The sequence below is a fragment of the Triturus cristatus genome, chromosome 3_1, assembly GCF_964204655.1.
Source record: "Triturus cristatus chromosome 3_1, aTriCri1.1, whole genome shotgun sequence".
NCBI classification, from domain to species: domain Eukaryota; kingdom Metazoa; phylum Chordata; class Amphibia; order Caudata; family Salamandridae; genus Triturus; species Triturus cristatus.
The window spans coordinates 877,877,634-877,905,061 of NC_140583.1; the positions used below are offsets into that span (position 1 = coordinate 877,877,634).

General features: G+C 42.7%; 1 protein-coding gene across 10 annotated transcripts in view; it reads right to left on the reverse strand.

The window, feature by feature from the left end:
* Window positions 1–27,428, reverse strand: part of NOSTRIN (nitric oxide synthase trafficking) — a 365,313-nt gene that overhangs the window by 174,446 nt on the left and 163,439 nt on the right. For 6 of the 10 annotated variants that reach the window (XM_085645376.1, XM_085645375.1, XM_085645373.1 and 3 more), the window contains 3 exons: window positions 23,474–23,572; window positions 15,233–15,358; window positions 12,770–12,878 (listed from right to left, as the gene is read on the reverse strand). In XM_085645376.1, coding sequence (XP_085501502.1) covers window positions 12,770–12,878; window positions 15,233–15,358; window positions 23,474–23,572 — 334 coding nt within the window. The remainder of the gene's footprint in view (window positions 1–12,769; window positions 12,879–15,232; window positions 15,359–23,473; window positions 23,573–27,428) is intronic. The other 4 variants (XM_085645377.1, XM_085645374.1, XM_085645371.1 and 1 more) reach the window with 1 other exon arrangement.

Consider the following 27,428-nt stretch of genomic DNA (forward strand, 5'->3'; position numbering starts at 1 on the left):
TATGGGGCATATGTATCAAATTCTCTATTTGCGATTCTCAAATAGCGATTTTTTGAGAATCGCTATTTGGCAATCGCAAACGAGATGTAAGTAAAAATTCGCTAATTGTTAGCGATTCCTTGGCATTCCTTAATTGCGATTTGCAAATTGCGAATCGCAATTAAGCAATACCTTCCCATTCATTCCTATGGCCCAGGAGGCCCATAGGAATGAATGGGAAGGCATTCTCAATTAGCGATTCGCAATTAGAGAATCGCAAATTGAGAATAATTTCAAGGGTGCAAGGGTGTCATAAAGACACCCTGATGCACCCCTGAAATGAGCATATGTGCGCATGTGGCGCACATACATGCCCTATGGGCATGTATGTGCGCCACATGGCACTTTGAAAAATGCCAAAAAGTGCATCTTTCAAAGAAATCGCAAATTACCACCAACTTGAAGTTGGTGGTAATTTGCGATTTCTTAAGGAAAAATCGCACAACTTGGGTGCTTGTTACATCGCATTTAAGGAATCGCAATTTGCAATTGCTTAAATGCAATCGCCAAATAGAGAATCGCAAATTTGCGATTCTCTAATTTGCGATGCCCTTTTGGGATGATACATCCCAAAAGGCCTTTTCCCGTTCGCAAACGGGCCGATTCTGAGAATCGTCCCGTTTGCGAACGGGAAAAGGGCTTGATACATATGCCCCTATATCACCACTCTGGCTCGCCACTCAGCTGGGTGCTGATACCTACTGAATCATAGAGGGTGACTAGAAACAAGATTAATATCTTTAATAACTTATCTCTGTGCTGAACCAACAAACACTTGTTATAAAAAATAATACACCTCCAAAATATCGCAATGCCACAGACTCTCTAGTGTATTGGCAGAACTCTAATTTATAACAATATCTAAGTAATTGATGTTACTTTTGTTTTTTAAATAAACTGATTTCCTTCTCTGACAAGGCAGCTACATTCGGTTTTGTGGGTATACACTCTCTTGTTCTGATATACATTTAAGGTTATTTTGTATGTTGTAATATAAACAAACACTCCTCGGGATTATATAGTTCACATTAGTGCCTTTAAATCACTTCCTTAAACACACACCATTACCGTAAAGACAATAAAAGCATTACAAGATCATTCAAACAATCTTTAAAGGTAAGGAGGATGCTTTCCATTTCCTCACATAACTTAGGATGCAAAATTGTGCAAATAAAAATATATTCTTTTAGTCCTTTAAAGTTAACTCAGAAACAGCACTATAAACGATTTAAGGTTGTTACCAATATACAACTTAAATCCTTAGAATACTTCTCTGTATTCAAGCCATAGTAAGCATAGGTTCCTGAAACTACCAAACTGTATCAGAGGCTATGTATTCACCCAGGAGTGATGGAGGTGCAAGATCTGGAAGGCACTGCTTTCCAATCGACCAATGGCCTCAGAGGGAATGTAGTTTACACGCACATGTGGGGGGCAACATGTGAGGAGAAAAGGTAGAATACAATGGGCATCCATTTTAAGAAATTAGGTCCTTACAGATCTCCAGGCCAGTCTAAGGTTATTCAACAGACACATAGTTAAACCAATCTCTTTCACTCTTTCCATACTGGCAGCCACTGTAATCAGGGCATTATTGCAGTGGGATCAGGGTGAAACGTGTCTCATGCCAGGGTTCCCAGGCAACACACTTCTGTTCCTTGCAGTTTCTGAAACTAAATCATAGCTATGATCTAGAGAAAAGTTGAAGTCATTCTCAAGGAGGAATTTACAATGGATTGAAATGCAAAGACAGGTAAATCACCAGTTTGTTTAACTAAGTTAACTTGCACAGACACACTGCAGATGGCCAGGACAGGGCCCTTATTGAAAGGACTGCCCAGTCCACAAAGCAGGGGTGATTGCCTTTTGTTGTGACCGAACAGTGCCAGTTACTTAATGCTGTTTTCCTTGAGTTTAAGGAGCAGTGTTCTCATGAGGCGATGGAACACTCAGCTCTGTGAATTGTTGGTGGATTTATTATTGGACAGGTCTGCTGACCGTCATAGGACACATTTTCTGTATGTGTTGCCATTTAGAGGGAGTCATAAAATGTGACCTGACTCATTAATATTCATAAGGGAGATTTTGACACCCCATACAAACATACCATTTGTGAAGTGAGCAATCAATCTGCACTCAGATTTTTGCACCCTGCCCAATGATACATCAGGCCTTAGGATTGTGATTCCATTGTGTATATGGTGGTATGTTCCACATGCACCTTGAGGCTCAAGGAGGATTCAGAATAGGATGATCTTTTTTGATGCACTTTAGGGCATTTATTTTTGATGCTAGGAACCTTTATTTCAAGGTGTACTCCTAATCTGACATTTGACTGTGATCGGTTCTTTCGCATTGTGAATCAAAGTGAACCTCTGTTGTTGTCCTATATTATCTTGAATTATTTTTCCTCCCTCTCGGCGGTCCTGTATAATGGGTTTTCATTCTGCATAGTCTGCATCTTACTTTTCTTCCTTGAGTTTTAAGTGTTTGTTGTTGATGATGGCATGCACTCATTTTACGTCTCCTAATAAGTATATTATTAAATCTGGTTATAACTTTTTAATCCGTCTAATTTGCTTTAAAAATGTTTAAACATAACACTAGGAGAGAACACCCTGAAACGCATAATGCTCACCAGCACCACTGTGGTCATAAGGATAAAATTCAAAATGGATCCCTAATTTTTCTCCAACAATATTTTTCTTCGGCTGAAAATCGTTGCACAGCAGCTTAATGTCTCCTGTTTACTGAGTAATTCTTGTGGCTGTAAACTTTCTATTTCTATCTCACTGCTATTTAGTGGAATATTCTCAATGTGTAGCTTTATTAACCAGAAAGCTCTGGTTTACTCAATGAATGATAACTGCATTAATTTTGATCTTCATTGTAAAACAATTCCCAGCTTGGGAAGATGCTGTCTTCTCCCTTTCTTCAATCACTATCACTGATACTGACAAATCACTTCATCAATCCGTCAGTTCCTCTAAACTTTGTTATCCAACCTGCTCTTTCAGCTTCACTATCATTAACCCTCAGCCACTCGCCGCATAGAAATGCCTTTTGTTCACCCTTTCTTCTGTTTCCTAACACTCCTTTCCCTCAATTTACTCATGTTGTGCTATTGTCACTCACCTGCTGCCTCACTCTATGATGAGTATCTTCTAACAGCCCCCCTACACTTCCATACCTCTTCCCCTCCACTCCCAATCCCTTAATTATCTTCTCTCTCTCCACATAAGGTCCATAAGGCCACATCTAGTGACTTCTTTTCCAATCTTGGTTTACCTGCCCACCTTTCTATCATCACCAACCGGAAGTCACTCACAGCTGCACCTTCTTTTGTATGAAAACTCCTCTCTGCGGGGAGGTCACACCATGGTAGTTTTCCTAGCGTTCAAGTGTGGCCCCAGCCTCTGCACAGAAAAGAAAACCGGGCAGGTATTTCCCACCCCTCCTCAGGATTATGTTTGCAGGAGTGTGACATACCCGCTAAAGAATCTTTTACTCTTACAGGTTATTTATAAAGGACCCCACACTGAATCAGTAAACAAACATCTCAAACATGTTTACGTTTTTATTAAAATGTATTTATTGTGGCATAATCTAATGTAAATCACATGAATGGGGATTATCACAATAATAAATGATAACTCAGCAAGTATTAATATTACTACGATTAATAAAATATAGACCGTCAAACATTATCCACTTCTAATCAATTGCTTTAAGCTGCCTATTTGCGTTGAGGCACCATGTTCTCATGTTAAGTATTGCCAAGTAATGTAAGGCACTCACAAAACCCTGCTGTGAACCCAAGGCTTCTCAGCTAATGCCCCCAAGGGGCAGCATGTGTCCCAACTCCTAGCTTCTTTCCCCACTCTGCCTAAATATGGAGAGCTCATATCTCTTTCTCCTCCTAGCATTTATATGGAGATTTTGATGGCCCCTCAGGCAGAACTCTAATTTTGCAACATGCAGCCGAGGACAGTGCTTTCATTTGATAGCATTTCTCAGTTTTACCTAAGCCTTAGCAGGACCGCTCTGCAAAACTAGAGTAAAAAGCATTACCTCACCATCCGAGGAGTGAAGAGATGGGAAATTCAACTTCTGCTTCAGAACAAAATGTATGTGATAATTGTGCAAGCACAAAATAAAACATTACTCTACTTGCTGTGCACAAATGAAAATTCAAAGAACCTCCTTCACATTAATCTCATGCGAATTGAGCCTTTGATCATACCTTCTACCAAAACGGAGAACTGTGCACTGGGTTTCTCTTATGTAACCGACTTGAGGTTGCTGATACTATTTTAATTAAAATATTGATTTTTATGGTACTCACTGAGGCTTGCTTCAGTGACACATCACAAACTATTATGGGCTTCCTTCTTCCTGGCTACTCTCATCTATGGTGTGATCAGTAAAGCTGGTGTGGTGGGAGGATTGCATTTATCTTCAGTATCCCTAAAGGCAGGAAATGAGCCAATGACTCTTTCTATTGCTTTCTAGGCTTTCCAATGTTTGCTCCTGGAAATCGTCAGTATATTCTTTTCCTGATAGAGTAAACATTACCACCACCCACGAGGTGGCACCATGACTTACTGAGCAAATCATGGGGAACATAATCAACCAAGAATTTGTTTTCTTATTCTAGGGGACTTTATTCTGGTGATTCCAAAAACTATTTTTTATTAAAAATATGTCTTATTTGCATTTAGTCAAACAGAACAAAAACTGTGGGTTACAATAAGCAAGCAGATTGCTTAACAATAACAATTCACATTGTAGATACGCAACTGGCAACACCACCGTCCAGTAGAGAAAGGGCACAGAAGGGGGGCATCAGGCAGGCCTCGGTACACAGATCTCCCTTGCAGAGGCAGTGTGCGAAATCATCCCCAATCCTGCAGGCCAGGTCCACATTCATCAATCAGTGCATCTAGACTCATTCGGGAGCCCAAAGTCAATCAGATCACACTCCAAACAATTCAAAGGCTGTCACCAGGGCTGGGATTGCCCCCGCATCTTGGTAGGTGGGGTTTTTCTTATTCAAACATTTTTCTAGGGGACTTTATTCTTGTGATTCCCAAAACTATTTTTTTATTAAAAATATGTATTTTTTGCATTTAGTCAAACAGAACAAAAACTGTGGGTTACAATAAGCAAGCAGACTGCTTAACAATAACAATTCACATTGGATATATGTAACTGGCAACACCATCGGCCAGTAGAGAAAGGGCACAGAAGTGGGGCATCAGACAGGCCTCGGTACACAGATCTCCCTTGCAGAGGCAGTGTGCGAAATCATCCCCAATCCTGCAGGCCAGGTCCACACACATCAGTCAGTGCAGCTAGACTAATCCTGGAGCCCAAAGTCAATCAGATCACACTCCAAACAATTCAAAGACTGCCACTAGGGCTGGGATTGCCCCCGCATCTTGGTAGGTGGGGAGGAAGTCTCTGATAGGGGTTCCTCCTCTACAACTCGTTCACCAGGGCCCAGTCAGGGACAAGCCATCAGTACTCCATTCTAGGAGGGCAAGATTGGCTCATTACCTACACCCCCTATTCTCTGTCTTCCGAATCACCTTTCTCTCACACTCTGCCCAATTCACAAACTTGAACCCCCATCTATACACATCAGGGTCCATGCCAATTTCTAGCTCATCGTCAGTGTGTGAGAGCCAGTATATTTGGCAAGTCTGTAAATCTACCTGTCACTTTCTGGGTCGCACTATGGTTATGCAGGACCAGTAAACAGTTGGGGAGTGAGCTCAAAGCTCCAATAAGTAGCTTGGCAAAGGACCTAGAGGACAGTGGACAGTGTTATCAACGACGGGCAAGACCAGACCATGTGGAAGAAGTTTGCATCCGCTGCACAACATTGAGGATAGGCCAGTGTTGCGCTGGGGATTATGGTATGTAGATGCTGAGAGGTGAGGTACACCCTGTGTAGGTAGTAGAACTGAATGAGCTTTAAGCTAGCATTTCTGGACACCTTGGAGGTAAGCTCTAGCACTCTCTTCCAAGCTATGTTAGACAATGGCATCCCCGAGTCATCATCCCAGCACTGTCTCAAATGTGTCAGGCTTGGCTATGCCCCTTTCAATAGTTCACTGTATAGCAATGTGATCGTTTTCGTATGAGCAATATATAGCGCTGACCCTCGTTTTCTGGCAGCTTCGCAATGCCATGACCCCACCTATCGCACATCCCATGCAGCAGTGTTGCGTGGAGCAAAAAGTTCCTTACTGGGAGGTCGTATATCTCCTGAAATTCCAGGAAAGGACAGATCTATGGCCCCACAAGTAAGTCAGCTGTTATAGTGATCCCCAGTTCTGTCCACCGGTGTAGTCCCGACCAACACTCAATCCTTGGTCAACGCCGGGCAACCAGCAACAGCAGCTATCTAGTGTGTGTCCTCTGCAGTGCCCTAGCCCAGACGTGGCACGCCGTTCTCATCAGCACATTAATATGTCGAACCATGGATGCTAATCTGGGTTTTAGCAAACTACTAGGTAAAGGGTTCTTGGAGGGCAGGCAACGCTCTTGAGGGCCCACTCCATAAGACAGTGCAGACCTCCAGTGGGTTACCCACTGTAGCTCTGCTGCGAGGTGGTAAAGTTCACAATCAGGGGTGGCCAACCCACCTTCTTCCACCAGCAAAGCTCCTCAATATAGCGTTAGAATGATACCATTCAACTCTCAGAAGAACTTCAGCAGAAGTGTTACTGGGAGGGTTGTAAACAAATAGAGGATTTGGGCAGTGCCACCATTTTAGAGACATCTATCCAGCCACCCACCGACAATGGCAGAGTAAACTAGAATGCCACTGAGCGTCTTAGGGCTGCAATTTCATGGCAAATATTGCCCTTGTAAAGCAAGTCTGCAGTACGATAATTGGCCACCCCCAAATAGTGAATGGTTGTCGGTTCCCACTTCAGGGTCACACCAGTTGGGATGAGTCTGCTCCCAATTGAACGTCTCGGAGACGGTAAACACAGGATTTGCACCAGTTTACCCATAGAGTGGAGAAGCGCCTGAAATTCGACAGTGCAGCTATTGCTCTCCCAAGATCAAAGTCCTCCACTCTCATGTATAGGAGCATGTCATTCACTTACAGGGAGAGATAAAATCAGTCAGTAGAAAGTTGCAAACTCCGATAGTGGTCCCAGCCATATCATAAAAGCAAACAGTTCCAGAGCCAGGGCAAATAACCGAGATGATAATGGTAACCCCTCCCTGGTTCCCCGCTCCACTGCACACATCTCTGAAATCACCAATCGGTGAGGACTCGAGCCAGTGAGCCAGTGTCTAAGAGTTTAGTCCATAGGGTTATCCACAGCCCATGCCAAGCTAAGTGGCATATAAAAACTCCAGCGGAGTACGTTGAACGCCCTCTGGATATCTACAGACATGACTAGAGAGTCCGACAGAAGTTGCTCTCAATGATCCAGGTTGAACAACAGCTGACAAATGTTAGGCATGGTGCTATGAGTAGGAATACAACTAATTTGGTGAGGGTGGAACAGGGAGTACATGTGTGGGAGCAATCAGTACCTTACGCAGGATCTTACAGCCGGTGTTAAGCATAGAAAGACGTCAATACGAATCAAGGAGAAGTGGATCCTTATCTTTCTTAGGAAGAATTGTGTCCTCAAGCAAGGAGAGAGGGAGCACTCCCCACACCCAGGAGTCATTAAATAGGGTCACAAGCCTTGGAACGAGGTCTACAACATACATTGTGTAGAATTCAATGGGAAGGTCATCCAACCAGGAGACCTTTCCCCTCGCCATCTCCTTAATCATGTCTCATACCTCCTCCTCACCCAGTTGAGCCACCACACCTGGATCTAGGACCCCAGAGAGTAGTCTGCAATGTAGTTTAACATCTCTACCTCACTGACCTCAGTTCTAGTGGAGTAGAGATCCCTACAATAGTGGAGGAACATAGCATTAATCCCCTCCTGAGTAAAGATGCCTCGTTCTTAAGTGTCACACACCTGGAGAATCGTATGATCTCTTGCCTCATTCTGTAAGAGCCACACAAGCATTCTGTCCGACTTGACTCTCTCAGCATGGGCCCTGGCCATGTTATTTTACAATCAAATTCTCACAGGCATTCCATCTGGGCAAGCAGTTTCTACCGCTTATCCAGAGTGCGCTCCCTACCCTCAGGGATTCCCTCAAGCTCACGGGGAAGACAATCAAGAACTGCTTCCTGCCACTGAATATTCGAGTGCACTCAGTGTGAACTCCAATCTTGTTAGTGATGCAGAACCCCCGAACCTCCACCTTCATAGCTTCCCACTGCATCCCCAATCGAGATGCCAAACCTGCATTATCAATCCTGCCTACCCACAGATGCCCAGAAGGCCTGATCTTCCAGCATTGTAGGGTCCAACCTCCAAGTGGGGACTCTAGGTCTACATGAGAACCACATGAAGGAGCAGAGCAGAGAGGAGTGGTCAGAATATGTTCTAGCTAAATACTCGGTGTTGACCACTTTAATATACGTCACCTTACAGCAATAGACTCTATCTAGTCATGCTTCCAAGTCGTGTAATCCAGAACGGTAGGAGAACAACCGAGCTTCCAGGTTCTGCAACCTTCAGCAATCTGTAAGGTCCCACTGTGTAGCCCAGGCGTGGACAGCCTCTACCAGTATATGTACCAGCGCTGTGTGAAGATGGGTGTGTGATCTAATCCTACACAGTTAAAGTCACCCCCATTATCCTCAAATAGGGAATCATCAGTGGTAGGAGAGGGGCCAAGCTAGCCAAAAAGACAGACTGGACCACATTCTCGGCTTACATATTCAGCAAGGCAGCATCTCTACCATCCAGTTGACCCAGCACCAACACATAATGACTGTTTGCTCAATAACGGCCCGATGTAAATGGAAGGCCACCTTAGGCCTAATCCAAATCAGGACTCCATGTGCAAAAGCAGATCAGCAGTGGTGTGCAACTGACCCCTCCATCGTCTATGAAGGGCCTGGCCCTCTGGTTCTGTAAGATGAGTCTCCTGCAAAAATGTAATCTGCAACCCTCTATGCCTAAAGTAAGTCAAAGCATTATACCATTTAGAGGTGGTAGAGAGACCCCACACGTTCCATGTTTGATCAATCTAATTGGGGTCGCCATTCAGTACATTCCAGGTATAGACCCAAAATGTGCCCCCCCCGGCACCAACCAGCTGATCCATGCCACCCACACTAGTCACACAATAGAACTTGCGCTGTTGCATGCACTCCACTGAAAGAAAACAATTAAGAGGATGATCAAACAAACCAATATAACAAACCCCTCAAACCCTCCTAGGACTGTGATTTACAAACATCCTGTGCAAACAATGAGTAACACAGGGCCTACCAAGGACAGGCGAAGAGCAGCCGACCCCAAAAGGAGAAAGGGAAAATAGAGAAGCAAACCAATATAATGGGACATTATACAAAAAAAAAAACCTTCTAGCTAACCCCCAGCCCAAGCAAATTAGAAACCGTAGAAATCGACACTCTGAGAATAAATGCAGCCACCAAACCACCACATCACAGTTAAGATAATCCTTAGTTATCATCAACCAGTTATTTTTTCAATGAGGTCATCAGCCAAACCTATAAATAAATAATTAATAAAATGTATATATCTTTATTAGGCTACTATGTATGACCATAAAAGCACAGAGTGAAATTAATTTCACATTATACAAATCAAACAATAAAAACATTTAAAATAAATAGATCATGTTAGAAATGTCTTAAAAAGAAAAGACATCATAGCAAAACATAAAATCTCATGGGGATTTGCAGAGCCATATCCTGTGGGATTGTTTCAAATAAACCATTCAAAGAGTGAGCTGAGTGTACCTTAGCACTTAAAGTCCTTAAGGCGGCCACCAATACTACCTCACGTAATGCTATGGAAATCAGAGAAGCAAGGTTTAAAATATAAGAAAGCACTTCAGAAAAAAAACCATCATGGCAAATGCATGAGAGGACCTAAATAAAGTGGCACAGCTGAAAGACAGCACACTTTCTGGGGATATAGTCAACAGCCCCCTTTTTTTGGAGAGTATTTTGTACAGAGACTGACTGGGTTGACCATTATTCTCGTGTCTTCAATCCAGATAAAAGGAGGAGGGGACTGGTTGCTAAGGAAAATGGGCTTGATTGCCTCTCTATAAATGAAAACTGGGTAGCTGGTCTTGTAGATTTAGTTTCTGTAACTGATTCCGTTATGCCTGCCGTAAATGAGAACGCTCCTAGCCCTGATGGAGTAACAATTTACTTGTTTAAATTAAATATAGAGTTTTGGGCCCCGGTGGTTACAAATGTGGTGAGGGCTCCAGTGAAGGGCAGCCCGATTGATTTGTGGAGAGAATCTATAATAGTGCCATCTACAAAAAAGGTGATTGGAATTTACCCAAATGTGACCGCCCTATCTCCCTCATAGACTGACAGTGGAGATTTTAAGGCGTGTTATTCTGGGCAAACTATAGACCTGGACAGAGACAAATTCTATCTTTTGTCCAGTACAATATGGTTTCCAACCAGGTTTAGGGACCGTAGAGTAGGCCCTCACTCTAACACTTATCCTGGGTAAATATGGAAAGGCCAGGAGAGGGGTCCTGCATTTGGCCTTTATGGACCTCTCCTGTGCCTTTCCACTTGGTGACAGGGATTTTTTGTGGGATCTGATGAAACAGGCAGGAATTAATCCCCTCCTATTAGATCTCATGGGACTCCACAACTAGAGTGCGTTATTCACAGACTGGGGTTGTACAGCCCCGATAAAGGTTGTTAGAGGGGTTAAGCAGGGTTGCAGATTAGCTCCCTTCCTTTTCCTATATTATACAAATTCTTTAGATACAACATTAAGATAATATAGCATGCGCTTCCCCACAATTGGCACACAGGCAGTCCCGGTATTGCTGTACACAGACCATGTGGTCGTTTTAGCTCGAACAGGAAATGGCCTTCAAACTATTTTAAACTGTTTTAATGATTTTATGCTTGAACTTAAACTGAAGGTGAAACAGCAAAAGTCCTTCATTATGCCATGCAGTCCCAAAAACACCAAATCAAAAAGTTTTTTATAGGGGGAGACCTATTGATAAATTATCTACTTTTAATTATTTAGGTATTTTATTGGGTGCAAATGGGCAATAGGATAGGCTAATGACTAAAAGAGTGCAAGAAATGGGGGCTGCCAGCAATGCTTATATTCAGATTTGCCAAAAGGCTAGGCCAAAAGCTGGTTCAGGAGATGGTCCAGCTCTGTAAAAGTAAATGCTTATCAGTGGGCACGTATAGTGCTGGAGTTTGGGGCTATTGCCACAGGGAAACCTCAGGTAGCTGAAAACAGTTTTCTGTGCAGACCTTTAGCTATACCTAAAAACACTGCATGTCTCATTGCACATATGGAATTGGTATTAGGATTTATGGAGGATCAAGTCAGTATAACACCACTTCTTGTATACTTAAAGATATAGTGAACTACCAAGGCACAATTTTCAAGACAGGTGTTAATGGATTGCTTAAGCTTAGACGACATGACCCCTGTCCCAAAGCTGGCTTATATAATAAATACTTTCTGCAGCCTGAAAATATTGTTCCTAAATCTAAAGAGATAGTCAAATAGGCTTCTAAATCACATAGAGAGGAAACCAGATTTGAAGGATCCCTGGATTTGCCATATGTTATTAGATACATGCAAATGTTTATATCTACAGGAATGGAGGCCTATTTAATCTGGATAACTAATCTGAAGTATACATTCTATCTCACTAGGATGAGACTGAATACAGTTAATTTCCTTGTGGCCTTTCCCATAGGAGGTACTTGGCATACATCTCTTCTATGTTTTCCTTGTGACACCGTTACTACTCAATCTAGTACACACTTTATGTTGTTTTTACAGAGTGTATGATCACCTCAGAGTGCCCTTTCTGTGTCCTATCCTCTTAAATAAGTACTTTACATCATATGAAGAGGTGTTGATCTACCTGCAAAGTCTATCTTCTGCTGAAATGTGAACTGCTGTCCTTAGCTATATTGTTGCCGCAATCAAATTAAGAAGAACATATGCATTCTAATTGTTCATTGGATGATGGCTGCTGAAATTTGTACTGTTGTCCTTAGCTTCATCGTTGCTGCCATTACATTAAGAAGAACTAGTGCACTTTAATTGTTTATTGGATGGGTTTTGCTATGATATCTTTTCTTTCTAAGAAATTTCTGACATGATCTATTTATTTTAAATGTTTTTATTGTTTGATTTGTATAATGTAAAATGGATCTTACTCTGTGCTTTTATGGTCGACCATAGTGGCCAAATAAAGATATATTTGACGTTGATATGAACTTCTCTCTTGTGCAAGGAGTGTTCCTGGACTAGCTTAACTTTGGTCAAGCCACTCCTCTGCTGCAAAAACCTTCAGTGTGCATGTGTGAGTGTTCAATAATTTTATTTTACTTTATTGATGCTTCACATTTTCTGGCAATTTTTCCCTTTCGCTGTAACTCATTCAAACACCCATGGTCAAGTCCGTACTAGATAAATCTAAATGTAATTTATGAATGAATGAATTAATTAATTATAACCAGCAGCCTGATAAGACACAGTTTACTGATCTGTTGTCCAACATAGTCGCCTTTTGAAATAGCCTTCAAATATATTCATTATTCACAGTCACAAATAAAAGCAACTAATTGGAAAAAAATTACCATCTTTGTCTCTTGATGCTTTTTCTATATCATTTTGTAGTCGCTGCAACTTCTTATTCAGTGATTTTGTTCTTCTTTGTTGTTCAAATGCATTTGTTAAATCCTCCTCCTCTCAAAAACAATTAAACAGACCAATCAGACTCAAACTAAATTATATATTGCATACAATATGTACCATTTTGCCCTTCTTTATAATTGTCAATAAACCTTTTGTAGAAGTCACTGATAAAATGGTAATTTTCTGAAATGGAATTGCATGGGAAAATAAATAAATCACCACCTTTCTGCTGAAAATCCTTTCCCTTGATTTATTGAGCTGTAAAGCATCCACTCAGAAAGTATTCTGCACAACAAAGCTTAACATAAATGTACACTAAAAGTACTTAGTGAAATTAAACTCCGATGCCTGACTCACAAAACCTGGATGAGAACCAGGCTGGCAATTTTTCTCGATGGACATTTCCCCAGCAGGGGGGACTGGGTCATTAGATGCTGGTTTGTCAAGACCTGGGGCCAGAGATGGGCCTTCAAAAAAGTATCCAGCTGCTTGGGATTAAATTCAGCAGCAACAGCAGTTAATTATCAGGAGGTGGGGTGGAACCTGTTTTCAAGAGCTGCTTTTGGTTCCCAGTCTAGCCCTGGCTCATAACTTGGCTCCCTGTCCCTCTCTTGATAAAACAATGTTGATGTAGCCAGGACCTTGCTACATGATCTAGAATTTCACTTGCTACAGACAAGTTGCTTCCTTTGTGTTATATTGAAACACATTTTGAATGCAGAGAAGTATTTATGAAAGTCATGTAGGTAAAAACAACCTATAACTATTTGAAAATTAATATGAGCTCTTGAAGCTTATCCTGCAACTGAACAGGAAGGACTATAAACCCAAGACAATGGTATTCATGTTATGTATATTTTGAACATAAGGTGTTAGAGTTGTAGTATGTTTACACGAAGTGCTAAAATAGGGAATATAAGAATATTTAATGGTTGGTAAATATCTTGCAGTGCTACACTATTCAAGTAGAAATTTCAACTCATCTCCTATAGAGAGTGCATAGTTACGAAGTTTGAGGTAGTTATTTTATTCAAAGGGGAAACTGTCAATGAACAAATATTTAAGGTACTCAATATGTGTATGTTTAGTTTCAGGAATGACTAGTTCACATTACGGTACAGAGTGTTGGTCACACAAAAATGTTGCTAGGGTATGTCAATTCACTATTACATTGAATGTAGAACTTTCATGAGAATTTATTAAATATATCTCTTTGCCTAAATATCTACTGCAGCATACAGACATCAATGACCAGCAGAACTGGTGAGCAGAGTGGTGGAGTCCAGTGTCTCCGTTTTCTCTCTTATCCAATTCCCTGTTTCCCATTGCGTTAATTGGCCCTCATATTCCAGTGTATGAGGTCATTGAAGGACAAAGTGAGGGATGGAAGAATACACAACTCCTGTTGGATTCTGAGGACAAGGATGCTGCATCCTGACAGTATCAGAAAGTTTAAGAAAATCAGTCCACACAGACAAATGTCCCTGTATGATGAAGGGCATGTTGCCACACAGTGGGCCTGATTCACAAAGGGACTTGCATGTAGTAAAGTTGCAAATGCAGAGTCTCCACACTTGTGGGGGAATCTCCATATAGCGCACTCTTTGAAGTGGTCTGCTCTGAGATTCCACCTCGAGGGCTGAGATTCCGCCACGAGTGCAGAACTCCACTACAAGTGCAGAGACTTCACACTCGTAACTTTACTACATATAAGTCCTTATGTGAGAACGGGCCCATAGTGATGTTGGAAGTGACCACTGCATTTATGACTCAGAGAACAAACTAGAAACAATGCAAATGTTACACCAGTGCCATCTATGGTCATGTGAACAATTTGTATATACAATGTATTTACTCTATCATAACATGGTTCATTAAATGAATGCCTACACAGATGACTATGGGTCCTGCTTAGAGTTTGGGGGATGGGAAACGTTATCACAAATGTGGTGGATATGCTGTCCACCTTATTAGAAGTGAATTATAGCCTGTGGCACTTGTAAAATGGTGGACAGGTTACCCGCCAAGTTTTGACGGAGTATCCCATCTGCCAAACACTAACTAATGCCCTAATGTGGGCTACTGCTTAGATTATTACGAGGCAAATTTGCTAACGAATATGAAGATCAAAAGAAGGCTACCACAGATGAAAAAGAAAAGTAACTGTGTCACGAAATGTATATTCTTCATTTTATATGAACACCATTTTAACAATTAAATCATTAGAGGCCATAAATCCACACAATTAAATATTAGGCAATCCTCCATTTATATAGTTGTGCATAAGAGACAAATATATCACAATAATATACCCAAGAGATAAATGAAAAATATTTACAGAAGCCCTTTATCAAAACCGGCCTTATTATAAGCACAAACATTTCAGTCTTGCTCAATATACTCACATAATAGTCAGTTAATAGGTACTCGGTTTTGTTCTCTTCAGAAGATATAGTTGTTTCTTCCATAAAATTCTTAATGTCTCTTTCAACATCAACCTTGCTTATGGCGTTATCAATTTGTTGTTGGCACTTAAAAGACAGAACCATAAAAAATTCAATTTATATCCGTATGTTTCAATTCACTCAATCAAAATCAAATATCATTCCCACTCATGGGAACAACGAACTAACAGCAAAATTAATCAAAGAGTGAAAACACCAAGTCTACATGCAGTAGAATGCAATATTTTAGGTTCACAACTTATTGTCCAGTGTGCAAGACTGAATGCACACCTGTCCTATGTTTGGAGCATTTTCTAGATTGCCTCACTGTCCTTTGTGAACTTGTAAGCTCAAGGCAGGGTATTGTCACTCAGGATATGCCACAAAGCAGGAGAAATTAAAGGTCATTCATATAAGGGAGTCGAAGGAGTGGTACCATCAAGTTAAATACTCTTTAGAGGTTTGTACGTCAGTTTGGCCTGAGCTGGATTGGAAATGCAAGACTGTCTCACCATTAAAGCTTAGATGGTGTGCATGAGCAGATGCTTCATCAATGATTTGTATCCATGCACATTTAAGTCCTGCGGACTCAGAGCTACATTAATAAAAAGATGAGACTTAGGGCCTTATTATGATGCCGGTCAGACGCGTGTCGGAATAGACACCGCCCGACTAGTGAGGGTGGTCGGAACCATCAATTTTATAGGTCGCACCCAGGCAGCGTGCATGCGCTGTCTGGAAGACCAGGAGTAAAGACTGCATGCAGTGTAATCCTGCCTGCTGCTTGGGATTGGTTCACTCCTGCGTCCCTCTTGCTTGCTGGCTCCTCATTGGTATGTGCTTCTTATACATCATTTCCGTTAACTGGCCAGCAGCACCACCCAACAACTGTTTCCATATGCTGTGAGTGTTTCTATAATATTTTGGGGACTACTTCTTTTTTTCTGTTTATGTCACACTGTGGGTGCTTCTTTCTCATACTGTGTGCTGCCCTTTATTTAACCATTACAGCACCCACTTCACTTCGCGGGCCACACGTGCATAACTTTTTGGTGACAGATAGTGCTCCTGAGGCGGAAGCCGGGAGCGGGTGATTATTTTAACAATTTTAAAGTTGTTTTAATCTTATTTGTGATAACGCTGTACCTGAATAGTGAAACTTGCATTACGCGGTGTTGGCGCCATTCCAGGGAAGACCCACGCTCCTGGACACGCCCACCGACGCTCGGCCACGCCCCCTCCTTCACTAGTTTAAATCGCGCCGCTGCACAGCGCGTATTTGGTGACAGATAGTGCTCCTGAGTCGGAAGCCGGGAGCGGGTGATTATTTTAACAATTTTAAAGTTGTTTTAATCTTATTTGTGATAACGCTGTACCTGAATAGTGAAACTTGCATTACGCGGTGTTGGCGCCATTCCAGGGAAGCCCCATGCTCCTGGACACGCCCACCGACAGCCGGCCACGCCCCCTCCTTCACTAGTTTAAATCGCGCCGCTGCACAGCGCGTATTTGGTGACAGATAGTGCTCCTGAGGCGGAAGCCGGGAGCGGGTGATTATTTTAACAATTTTAAAGTTGTTTTAATCTTATTTGTGATAACGCTGTACCTGAATAGTGAAACTTGCATTACGCGGTGTTGGCGCCATTCCAGGGAAGCCCCACGCTCCTGGACACGCCCACCGACGCTCGGCCACGCCCCCTCCTTCACTAGTTTAAATCGCGCCGCTGCACAGCACGTATTTGGTGACAGATAGTGCTCCTGAGGCGGAAGCCGGGAGCGGGTGATTATTTTAACAATTTTAAAGTTGTTTTAATCTTATTTGTGATAACGCTGTACCTGAATAGTGAAACTTGCATTACGCGGTGTTGGCGCCATTCCAGGGAAGCCCCACGCTCCTGGACACACCCACCGACGCTCGGCCACGCCCCCTCCTTCACTAGTTTAAATTGCGCCGCTGCACAGCGCGTATTTGGTGACAGATAGTGCTCCTGAGGCGGAAGCCGGGAGCGGGTGATTATTTTAACAATTTTAAAGTTGTTTTAATCTTATTTGTGATAACGCTGTACCTGAATAGTGAAACTTGCATTGCGCGGTGTTGGCGCCATTCCAGGGAAGCCCCACGCTCCTGGACACGCCCACTGACGCTCGGCCACGCCCCTTCCTACTCACCATAACTGATGTGTTGCCAACGACCGCGCAGCGGGCGCGCCGAAGGCGCGCCAAAGGCAAGCCCGTCTGCGCCCGTCCGCGACCATACGGGACCCGGGGCCATGAACCCTAGTCTCGTTATCACTAAGCTAAGGACCTATAGCCCATCAAACATCTACAGCAGTGGAACTGCAGCCGTGACACGCTGCACCCACAGATTCCCACCTGATAAACTTCCTCCTTGCTGCCCGTCCTGTAAATATCCCCTCAACACCAAAATCCCAGTAGACACAATTCAGAAATATTGGATGTACCTGTTGAACTGTAGGTCCCTTCCGAAACACAGCACGGAATTTGCCCTGCTGTTAGAAGAACGGAAACCGGATGCCATCTTCCTGACGGAGACATGGCTCACCCCCCACTCTGAGCCGTACCTAGTCACAGCTTTCCCCCCTGGCTATCAAATCTATAGGCTAGACCGGTCGGAAGGGAGAGGAGGAGGCCTGGCTATCATACTAAAGGGTCAGTATCGTTGTCGTACTACCTCCGAAGCAATTCCCGAGTGTGAAAGTCTTGCATTTACTATCGACTTCTCCTCAAATATCTCCTTCTCAGGCACCCTGATATATCGCCCCCCAGAGCCGGCAAAAATGTTCCATAGACTTCTCCCGAACATTATAGCCGAACGTATCATGTCAACAACCAACCATACTCTTCTGGGAGATCTTAATTTTCACTTTGACAGCCTCACAGACCACACTGCTTTGGAATTACCAGATGACCTAGCAGCAGTGCAATTAATTCAGCACGTCTCAGCCCCGACCCATGAAAAGGGCCACCTACTAGACCCAATCTTTAGCAACTGCACGGAGCTGCGAGTCAGTCAACCCATTGCCCTTCCCTGTACTGATCACTACTTAATACCTTTCACCTGGTTTACCGATAAAGCCCCTTGGTCCACCCCCCAACCCAAAATCACAAGGAACTGGGCGAAACTATCCACCGAGGTTTGGATAAGCAACTTAGAATCCACTTGCCCACCCCATTCCACAGACCCCAACATAGCAAACCAGGAATATGAGGGCTGGATCGAAAAATCTTTGGACGCCACCCTACCCTTTCAGAAATCCATACCGAAAAGATTGCACAAATCAGCCCCTTGGTTTTCAGACATCTTAAGAGCAAAAAAACGTTTATGTAGGAAACATGAGAGAGCATGGCGCCTAGGCTTTCTACCTGAGAAAAAGTCCCAATACAAGGAGGCAATTAAGGCTTATAAAAACGAGATTAGGACAGCGCAAACTACTTATTTTTCGGCTAAAATTATGGAAGCCAAATCCAAACCAAAGGAAATTTTCCACTTGGTAAAATGCCTTACAAAATTGAATAACTCAGCTCCATCCCTAGCTAAAACACAAGCACAATGTAATGAGCTAGCGGACTTCTTCCACAAAAAGGTCACTAAGATCTACTCCTCCTTTCCAACAGTAGATATAACCCCAATAACAACTGTCCAGGCACCACTGAAACACAGAACTCTCCCAGACCAACCTACCCTAGAACATTTTCTTCCTTTAGATCTGGATACCCTTAACCTTCTGGCTCGGCAAATCAAATCTGGCTCCCCACTCGACCCAGCACCACCAGATGTTATGATGCAGGCTAGCCAGGTTACCCTACCCGTGGTACTGGAGCTACTAAACTCCTCCATTTCATCATGTACTCTGCCCACAGGAGTGAAGAGAGCCATGGTACGGGCTCTGCTTAAAAAGCCCAATTTAGACCCGGAGGATCACGCCAATTACCGCCCAATCTCTCTGCTCCCCATGACAAGCAAAATTCTTGAGAAACATATAAACATCCAGTTAATCAAATTTCTTGAAAACCATTCGTTACTAGATGTCTCTCAGACAGGGTTTAGACCTAGGCATGGAACGGAAACCGCACTGTTAGCGGTCATTGAAGAGTCACGGAGGATACTGGATCAAGGTGGTTCAGTGGCAGTGATCCTCCTCGACCTAAGTGCGGCCTTCGACACGGTCAGCTATTCCACTCTGCTGAACCATTTATCGAAGATCGGAATAACAGGAAACGCACTCAGGTGGCTCAATTCCTCCCTGAGCAACAGAACATTTCAAATCTTTGATGGTGACACAGTGTCATCCAGCAAACCACTGAGCTGCGGGGTACCACAAGGGTCCTCTCTGAGCCCTGCGTTGTTTAACGTATATATGAAGCCACTGGCTGGGGTCGTCCAACCGTTCGGTATCAAGATCATATCATACGCAGATGACACCCAGCTAGTGGTGTCTTTGGCGCAGGAGGGTAACAGGCACATAACAACAGGCCTTATGAAATGCCTACAGAATGTTAAGGAATGGATGACAGCCTCCTCCTTAAAACTCAACGGAGACAAAACGGAGCTTATTCTCCTGGGCCCACCTTCACCAGTGCCTTTTATCTCCCTCTGGCCGTCCTGTCTAGGTCCTCCTCCAACCCCGAAGGAAAGTGTAAAAAGCCTGGGAGTCTGGTTAGACAAGAATCTCTCGTTCACCACCCAAGCCATCAAGCTGTCTGCCACGTGCTTTGGCTTACTTAGAACAGTGAGGAAAGTTCTACCCTCCTGCCGATGGAAGCAAAACAAGTGGCAATACAGGGTCTGATTCTATCCCGGTTAGACTTCAATAACGCCCTTTATTTGGGCTCCCCCGAATCTACCCTGCGGAAGCTCCAACTGGTACAGAATTGTGCAGCTAGAACCTTGCTTCAGATCCCACGCAGACAGTCAATCAGACTCGGATTAAAAAAACTACATTGGCTCCCGGTGAAACAGAGAGTTGCATTTAAGGCATTATGTATCTCCCACCGAGCCTTCTGGAATAAGAGCCCAGCAATCAGCAAGAGTCTAGTCACCCATTACCACCCTAGCAGGAATCTCCGATCTACGGAGGGTTTTCTGGCCTCAATACCAAAAATTACAAGAGCCAGAACCGGAGGTAGGATGTTCTCCCTAAATGCCTCCAAGCTATGGAATTCTCTTCCTCTACAACTCCGCTCCGACCCTGACCTACTATCGTTTCGTAAACAATTGAAGACCTTATTGTTCACACAGTCTCCCTGATCCTGATCACCTCCTCATTGATCACATCTGTACACCTAGCGCTTGGACGCCCTTGGGGCAGCAATCGCGCTTTACAAATCTACATTCAATTCAATTCAATTCAATAACTTTGATATACACAGACACCGCGCTTCATGTTTCAGCGCAGCGCCCATGTTTATATGTGTTTTCTTGTGCACTGATTGTGTGTGATTTTTTGTGACGTGGGCCTGATCGTATAGCATCTAACACGCTGTGTGCATGTGCATGCCTTACTTGGGTAAAGAAGTGTTTCGTTGTCTTTCTTGTTAATGTTGTTACAAGTAATGTCATCCAAGCGACCGGCTCCATGGCTATGGACACCCACGAAGTTCGGAAATACAAATACTTGTCTTTTCCCTTGTTGCAGGAATTCCTGTGCTGCTCTACTGGAAGTAAGCTTCTAAAGGAGCTCAGTGGCGAGCTCGCCTCTCTCTGGTGGTCACTGCATTGCCTGTGCAGCCCTGCGCTGCGTGGAATAACTGACCGTCAGTCAGGGGCAGGCTCCATCTTTCCTCAGTTCGGCTTTTTTGTTTTTTGTACTTCTTTGCCTTTTCCCCCTCTGCTGCCTGAAAGCAGCTGCCGCAGCCTGAGCTTAAATTCTTCTGTAAGGCTGTCCCTGCAGCCATTATTTACCGTGCCGGGGGCTCCAGGGCCCGGGAGGGGCAGGGGAGAAGACTGGAGTTGGATGCAGGCTGTAAGTTCAGCCTCAGGCTGCAGGATGCTCACATAAGTAATTCTGTCACAAAAGTAACCTGAGAGACGCAGCCTGAAGCTGAACCAAAACAATTAAATGTGTCCCTTTTTATAGTCAGCTGCAATAAGAATTTACATTTTTTACTCTCAGCTGAAGCTGCAGACCTCTTCCATTCCTCTCACACAGACACGTGGTGTAAAGCTACTTTACAACAGGCTATTTCAATGTATACATATTAAACATTATGTGTGATAGTCATTGGGGAGTCGGTGTCTGCATGCATGCTGCACAAGCGCTACAGAAAGGGCTGACAATCATCCCCCCCAGCTGCCGTGAAGTCATGTAAAAAATAAGGACCAGTTACATTACACAAGGTCACATTCATTTTTGGTATGCACGGGGAGATTAAGTGATTTGCCCACAACCACACAATCTATTTCTCGTGCTTCACTGTACCGCACAATTCTCTCTCCAACTTTAACAACCTACCTCTAAACACTCTCTCTCTAACTCTACCTTCCTCTAACTCTCTTTCACTCTCTCATTCTTTCTTTCTTCACTCTACCTCTCACTTAGATACGAAAATAACTGTTTCTCTAGATACCACATCTCGCTTTCTATCAGTTTCGCACTCACGCACTCTGTCTCACATAAGTAAAAAAAAACATTTCTATTACAGCACCAATAGCTGCAACTCTCCAAAAAATGCGAGACCTGTTGCATTGCAAATGCTGTTTCTATTGCAGCTTGTGCTGAGGCCGGAAAAGGTCCGCAGCAGAAACTGCATTGGAAAAAATTTATGTTTTCAAACATCCATGCGCCGTGTTCTAGGCACCTTGTGGTGCTTGCCACGTGGGGTATGGATGTCAGAACTCATAGCTAAGGCCCTGCTACAGGGCCCCAAAGTCTGTTTCCGACAACCTTTCTATGGCTGTCGGATTGCCATTGAAAGGCTGTCTGAAAGGGACATCGTAATCACAATGGCCATGCCTGAGCAGGCACTCCCCTATTGTAGGGTAGCTGCTCCGCCCGCTGCCTCCGACCACCACGTATCATTATGTGGCGGTCAGACTGCGGCACCAGATGTAGTTCGGACCGCAACAGACTGACTGTTGGTTACGATCCACCTTACATTGTAATGAGGCCCTTAGTGACCTTAGGTCCTACATGAATGAGGTTGAATGTAGCATACAAAGATTGCTTTAACCATAGCATTGGCCTGCACCTGTTTAAGTAACAGTTAGTTAAAATGTACTTCTAGATTCCATAATTTATACAAAAAAAAGTACAGATTACATCAATAGATGGAAGCTGCTGGCAACACTCAACACCACAATTATCTTCACATATTTAAAGCCTATATGATCTTCAAAATCATAGGGTTTGTGACAGCAAAATATTTTTTTACTACTTACAAAAGCACTTTTGTGAGTCAGAACTTCTTAATTGCAACCCTGTTCTAATTGCAAGTACAAGTGCGCATGAAAGCGGTGTCTCCTTTCTATCTGGAATTCAGAAAGGAATATATCAATGGTTCATAACTGCGATTGTGATTGTAAATAAGTGGTCAGTTATGGACATAGTAAAGGGGGTGGTATCTGATTTGTAAAAGAGAATCCATCCTCGTGGATATCTGTCTTTCGGAAATGACGACAGCAGCCTTGTTGGAGTAGGGAGTGGTACAAAGGACCACTGCCTCTTTCGCTCTGGTGTGAACACTTAAAAAAAAAAATTCAAAGCTGCACAGGTTCCGTTAATTGACATGAGCCTCTTTTAATGGAATGCAAAGGCAGGGGTGAAGGTTTCCTGTCACTGACAGGCCTTAATCCGTGCAGGGAATTGCAAATTTCGAACTGCCTATTTAATATTCATTTGGCAGATTGCGTGTGGCCACCTGCGAAAGTACGATTTGCGAAGCGACCTATTAGTAAATTCACAAACTAGGCTGTGTGCAAATTGCACGTCGTTAGTTTACGAATGAGAATGGTACTCTTAGCATTGAGATCCAATCAAGTTTGACCTCCCAATATGGTGACCTATGTTATGCAGGAGGGATTGAATTATGACAATTTGTATGTCTGCCTAGTGATAGCTCTGAATTATGCGCTTGTGGATGGTAGCTCATTCACACAGCATCAGCCCTTGTGGAAGCAGATTGTTTGCAATGATCAAATATTATCAACACATAAGTAGTTTTGTGATACTATGGGATACATACCATTGCCAAGGTTTCTCCAAATTTGGATACATGCTCATTGTATCGATTCAGGATATTGCAGAGAAGTTGTATTCTCTCCTTTTCCAAGTCTTGGATACTCTGTAATACGAAGACATTGCTCCTTTAGAACACGAAATGCACCTATCTTCCATTAAAATGGCTCTTATAAGGTCATTTTGTGCAAGAATTAGAAAATATAAAAGAGAATACAAGTTTGTGAACTTTGGCAAAACTGTCTCAATGGAATTCAAACAAATAGAGAGTAACGCACTTGTTAATCGGTTAAAATTATGGAGACAGTATATATGTGATACCTAAAGCTCATTTTTAAATCATTCCATTTTGGATGTAACAAATTATTTAGAAGCCCACATTCTAAAATTTACTAATAAAAAACCTTTTGAAAAATTGATGGACTTTTATGCACAATCTACACTGATTTCTTTGATGAGGACCAAAAATTATATTTTTTTACTTATTGTCCAAAACAACTTACATAGAATATGAGTCATTGCTATGACAATATTGCCAATAACTGAAGCACTGCTTTCTTACATAAAAGCTCTGGTGCATTTTCCTTCCTCACCACACCATCACTTTGGTCCTGGTTTAAGTGTCTCTCTTTTTAGTTTGGCCAAACAAGTCTCTGCATATCACCTTTTGGCTAAAGTCTCCTTTTCGGACGAATTTACCGCTTTCAGGTCATTCCATTTCACAGTGTCGCAAAAAACTCCATTTATATGTTAGAACATAATTATCTTTCAGTAACAAATCTAAGTGCCATTTCCATTGCTCGTGCACGTGGCATTTGTGAAACACAACAGTAATCCATATATTAATTTGCCACCATCTAATATTAGATCAACTCAAAGATTAATACTTTAAATAATCGTTCTGTGGGATTTGCTTTATATTTGTAAAAACAGTTAGAAGGGTTTATACTTTTTCAAAATATGCACGAAAAATGTCAGATAGACTTTAGTAAAAATACTTTAGTGTAAATATCCGTACAATATAAATCAGTCTTTGAGTCTGCCCCCTTCAACCATTTGCTTTTGTGAACCAGCCTTCTTCGCCATTGGCTTGAGACTTTGGACTCAGTACAGTTAAGTATAGCTTTCTCACCTCTAACGTTTGACCTTCTCTGCCATTGCCTCTCACACCTCTCCCTCCAGCGTCTTAATTGATGCCACCAATGGCTTCTCTCCAGTGAGTATGTTTTATCAGAGGATGGAAAAGAAGCCTTGATTTTGCTGTATCTTTATAAGGTTTCATTTATTTCCGACCTTTACAGTTCACAGATATTAAATCTGGTGTATATTGAAGTCCCGCTCGCCTTCATTAAAGTTCTGTTTATGTTTCTATGTGAAATGAAGTTTGTACTAGATCACAGTCTTTTGAAAACTAATCCACAATGCTTATAAAAAGGAAAAGAAATGAAGGTTGAGAGGCAAAAGATCCTTCTTATTGTCCTTTTGTTCCTTAGTGATTCATTCACTTCTCTAGGAGGGTCCATCACTTCTAATGTATTCGCCCCTGACGCTGTTTGAAGCTATTAGCCGCAGCGTGTAGCTCCACAGGGTCGGTAATAAACAAAACCAGACCCCACTTCTCACCATGCTGTCACCAGCATTTTTCTAAAAAAGATGGCTTCCCTCTTTCTTGAAATACTATGTTCCCCTGAAGAATGTGTTTTCTGGAACAAATCAAACATTGTCTCCTAAGAAGCAGTTTACTTGTGAGCGACTACTTGCCCATAACATATGCCATCTAGAAAACATTCTAGAGAAATCTGTGGATAAGTATTCTATATTTTTAAACTGATCAAGGATTAGTGACATCGCGGAGCATTTCTCTTAATAAAGTGATGTTTAAAAAACACATTACTTCCTTTATGAGCAGACTGTCTTGTCTTCACGTTTATGCAAACCGAGAGTAAGATTTTCAACGTTGTTTTTATGAATTAAAGATTCTTGGAAGCATGCCATTTTTTCAGAACAGGTTTTATAGGTGTGTGACATATCATTAAGGGTAAAGAGTGTTTTGTGCTAGAGCTTTTGTTAAGAAGGAGTGTTTTTTTTTTTTTTTTAAATCAATGGAGGGACCGTTTAGTCACCGTCCCTTCTTTGCTGAAATACTTTTCAAAATAATTTCACTAGGGAACATTGGGGCATATTTACAGGCCCCTATCGCCACCACAACTTCACTTTTCAGGACGTTGTAGTGACGATAGGGGCTTCGCCTTCGTCACAAGGCAGCGTTAAGCCACTTAAACCATCTCATATAAGTATATATCAAAGAAAAAAGGCGAACAAGACAACCAGTATTATCTCAATTCTCTTTATGCCCACTCCACAAAAAGTGTCTTTTAACCAGCACCTAATCCTAAAACTGTTATAAAGTATTCATAGTATTTCCTTAGTCTTTCCTAGTTCTATCTAGTCCATTGTGGAATGTTGGGTCGGTGACATAGGTGGGTTCCAGGGCGGTTGAGATCAGTTGGGGCTGTTGGTGTCGGGCTGTTTAGACACAGGATGCCTATGCTCCAATAAACCTGAAGAATCCTACTACTTGGGGTACGTGTCTTTCTTCCAGACAGGCCACAACATTTATTGGCGACATGATGGGATTTGCCAGACACCTATGCCCGTGGAGCTGATCAAGGAATCCTGCGCTGAGGATTGAGGCCGCCCACCTGCAAAACCTTCTAGATTGAATCCAGCAGTTATTCTATGTAACTCTTTCACACTTTCTGGGGTGTGTATTTATTCATGTACACTCAAGAGAAACGTTGAGTAAATAATAGCAACATCCTGAAACCACGATGGCTGATACTCCACAATAGGAAGCCAGGGCAAAATCGAGAGACATTTGATTCTGCAAAATGAGAGATCTTTGAGCATCCACCTCATATGGAATCAGTTTGAAAGCAAAGGCCATCATGTTTGAGACCTCCTTCCGAGTCTTAGCAAGAGCTTGAACTTTATGTATGGTGGGTCCCATTCAGTACAAAGGAAATATAATGGCAAACGCATGAGCCGTATCCAAAATGGCTCTGGCATTCTCTCATGATGAAGGATCCTGGTGGAGGTGTGATGGATAGCTTGGACGATATAAGCTGCCTACCAGGATCTTGACCAATCAGCAGGCAACCAACGGTGGCTCTGTTCCCAAAGACAAGGTGAGTGCGTAAACTCTTCATGAGGTTGACTGAGAAAGTACAGGGCTCTAGAAAATTACTGAAAGAGTACAGATTTAGCGTGGACCAAGGTACATATGAAACCGTCAGGTCACACTCACTGAGTCCTACAAAGATGCTTTTGTTTCATGCTTCTCAAACCCCAAGGCGGAGTTAGCGAGATGGATGGCAACAGGCAGAATATGTTGTTTTGGGAAAAGGTAAACCACTGTATGTCACGGGTACCACGTTAGTGATGTTATTACATCCCTCTGAGTGGTGCCCAGGAAAGTAAAGATCATGCTTGATTTCTTCTTCCTCCAAGGGAATGGAGACCATGTGCACACCACCTTGAGTATCCATGGGCAAGTGAGTACAGATCCAATCAGAAGAACGTTTAATATCTTGTCGATACCATTACAAAAGATGCAAGTTGATTGTCTAATCTTACAAAGCAGAGCATTTCCATTGGTGGGCCAGAAACAAAGAGTGCAAAATATTTTGAAACACCTATTACTTTGATACAGCATTATACAGCACAGTCCAAACAACAAGACTTGCTGCAATTTGAGAATTGCAAACCGAATGAAAAATCCCATAGCGGGAGCTCTGCCAAATACTATGGTCGGAGTTGGTTTCAGTGAGAAGGAGGGGTTACATTTGGAGTGGATGAGGCTGGAATGCCTCCTGGTGTCTTTAAAGCATGTCAGGTAATTGACACAGGATTGGAAATAGGAGGTAAAGGGGAGCAGGAGATGTAACAGGTGCAGAGCCACC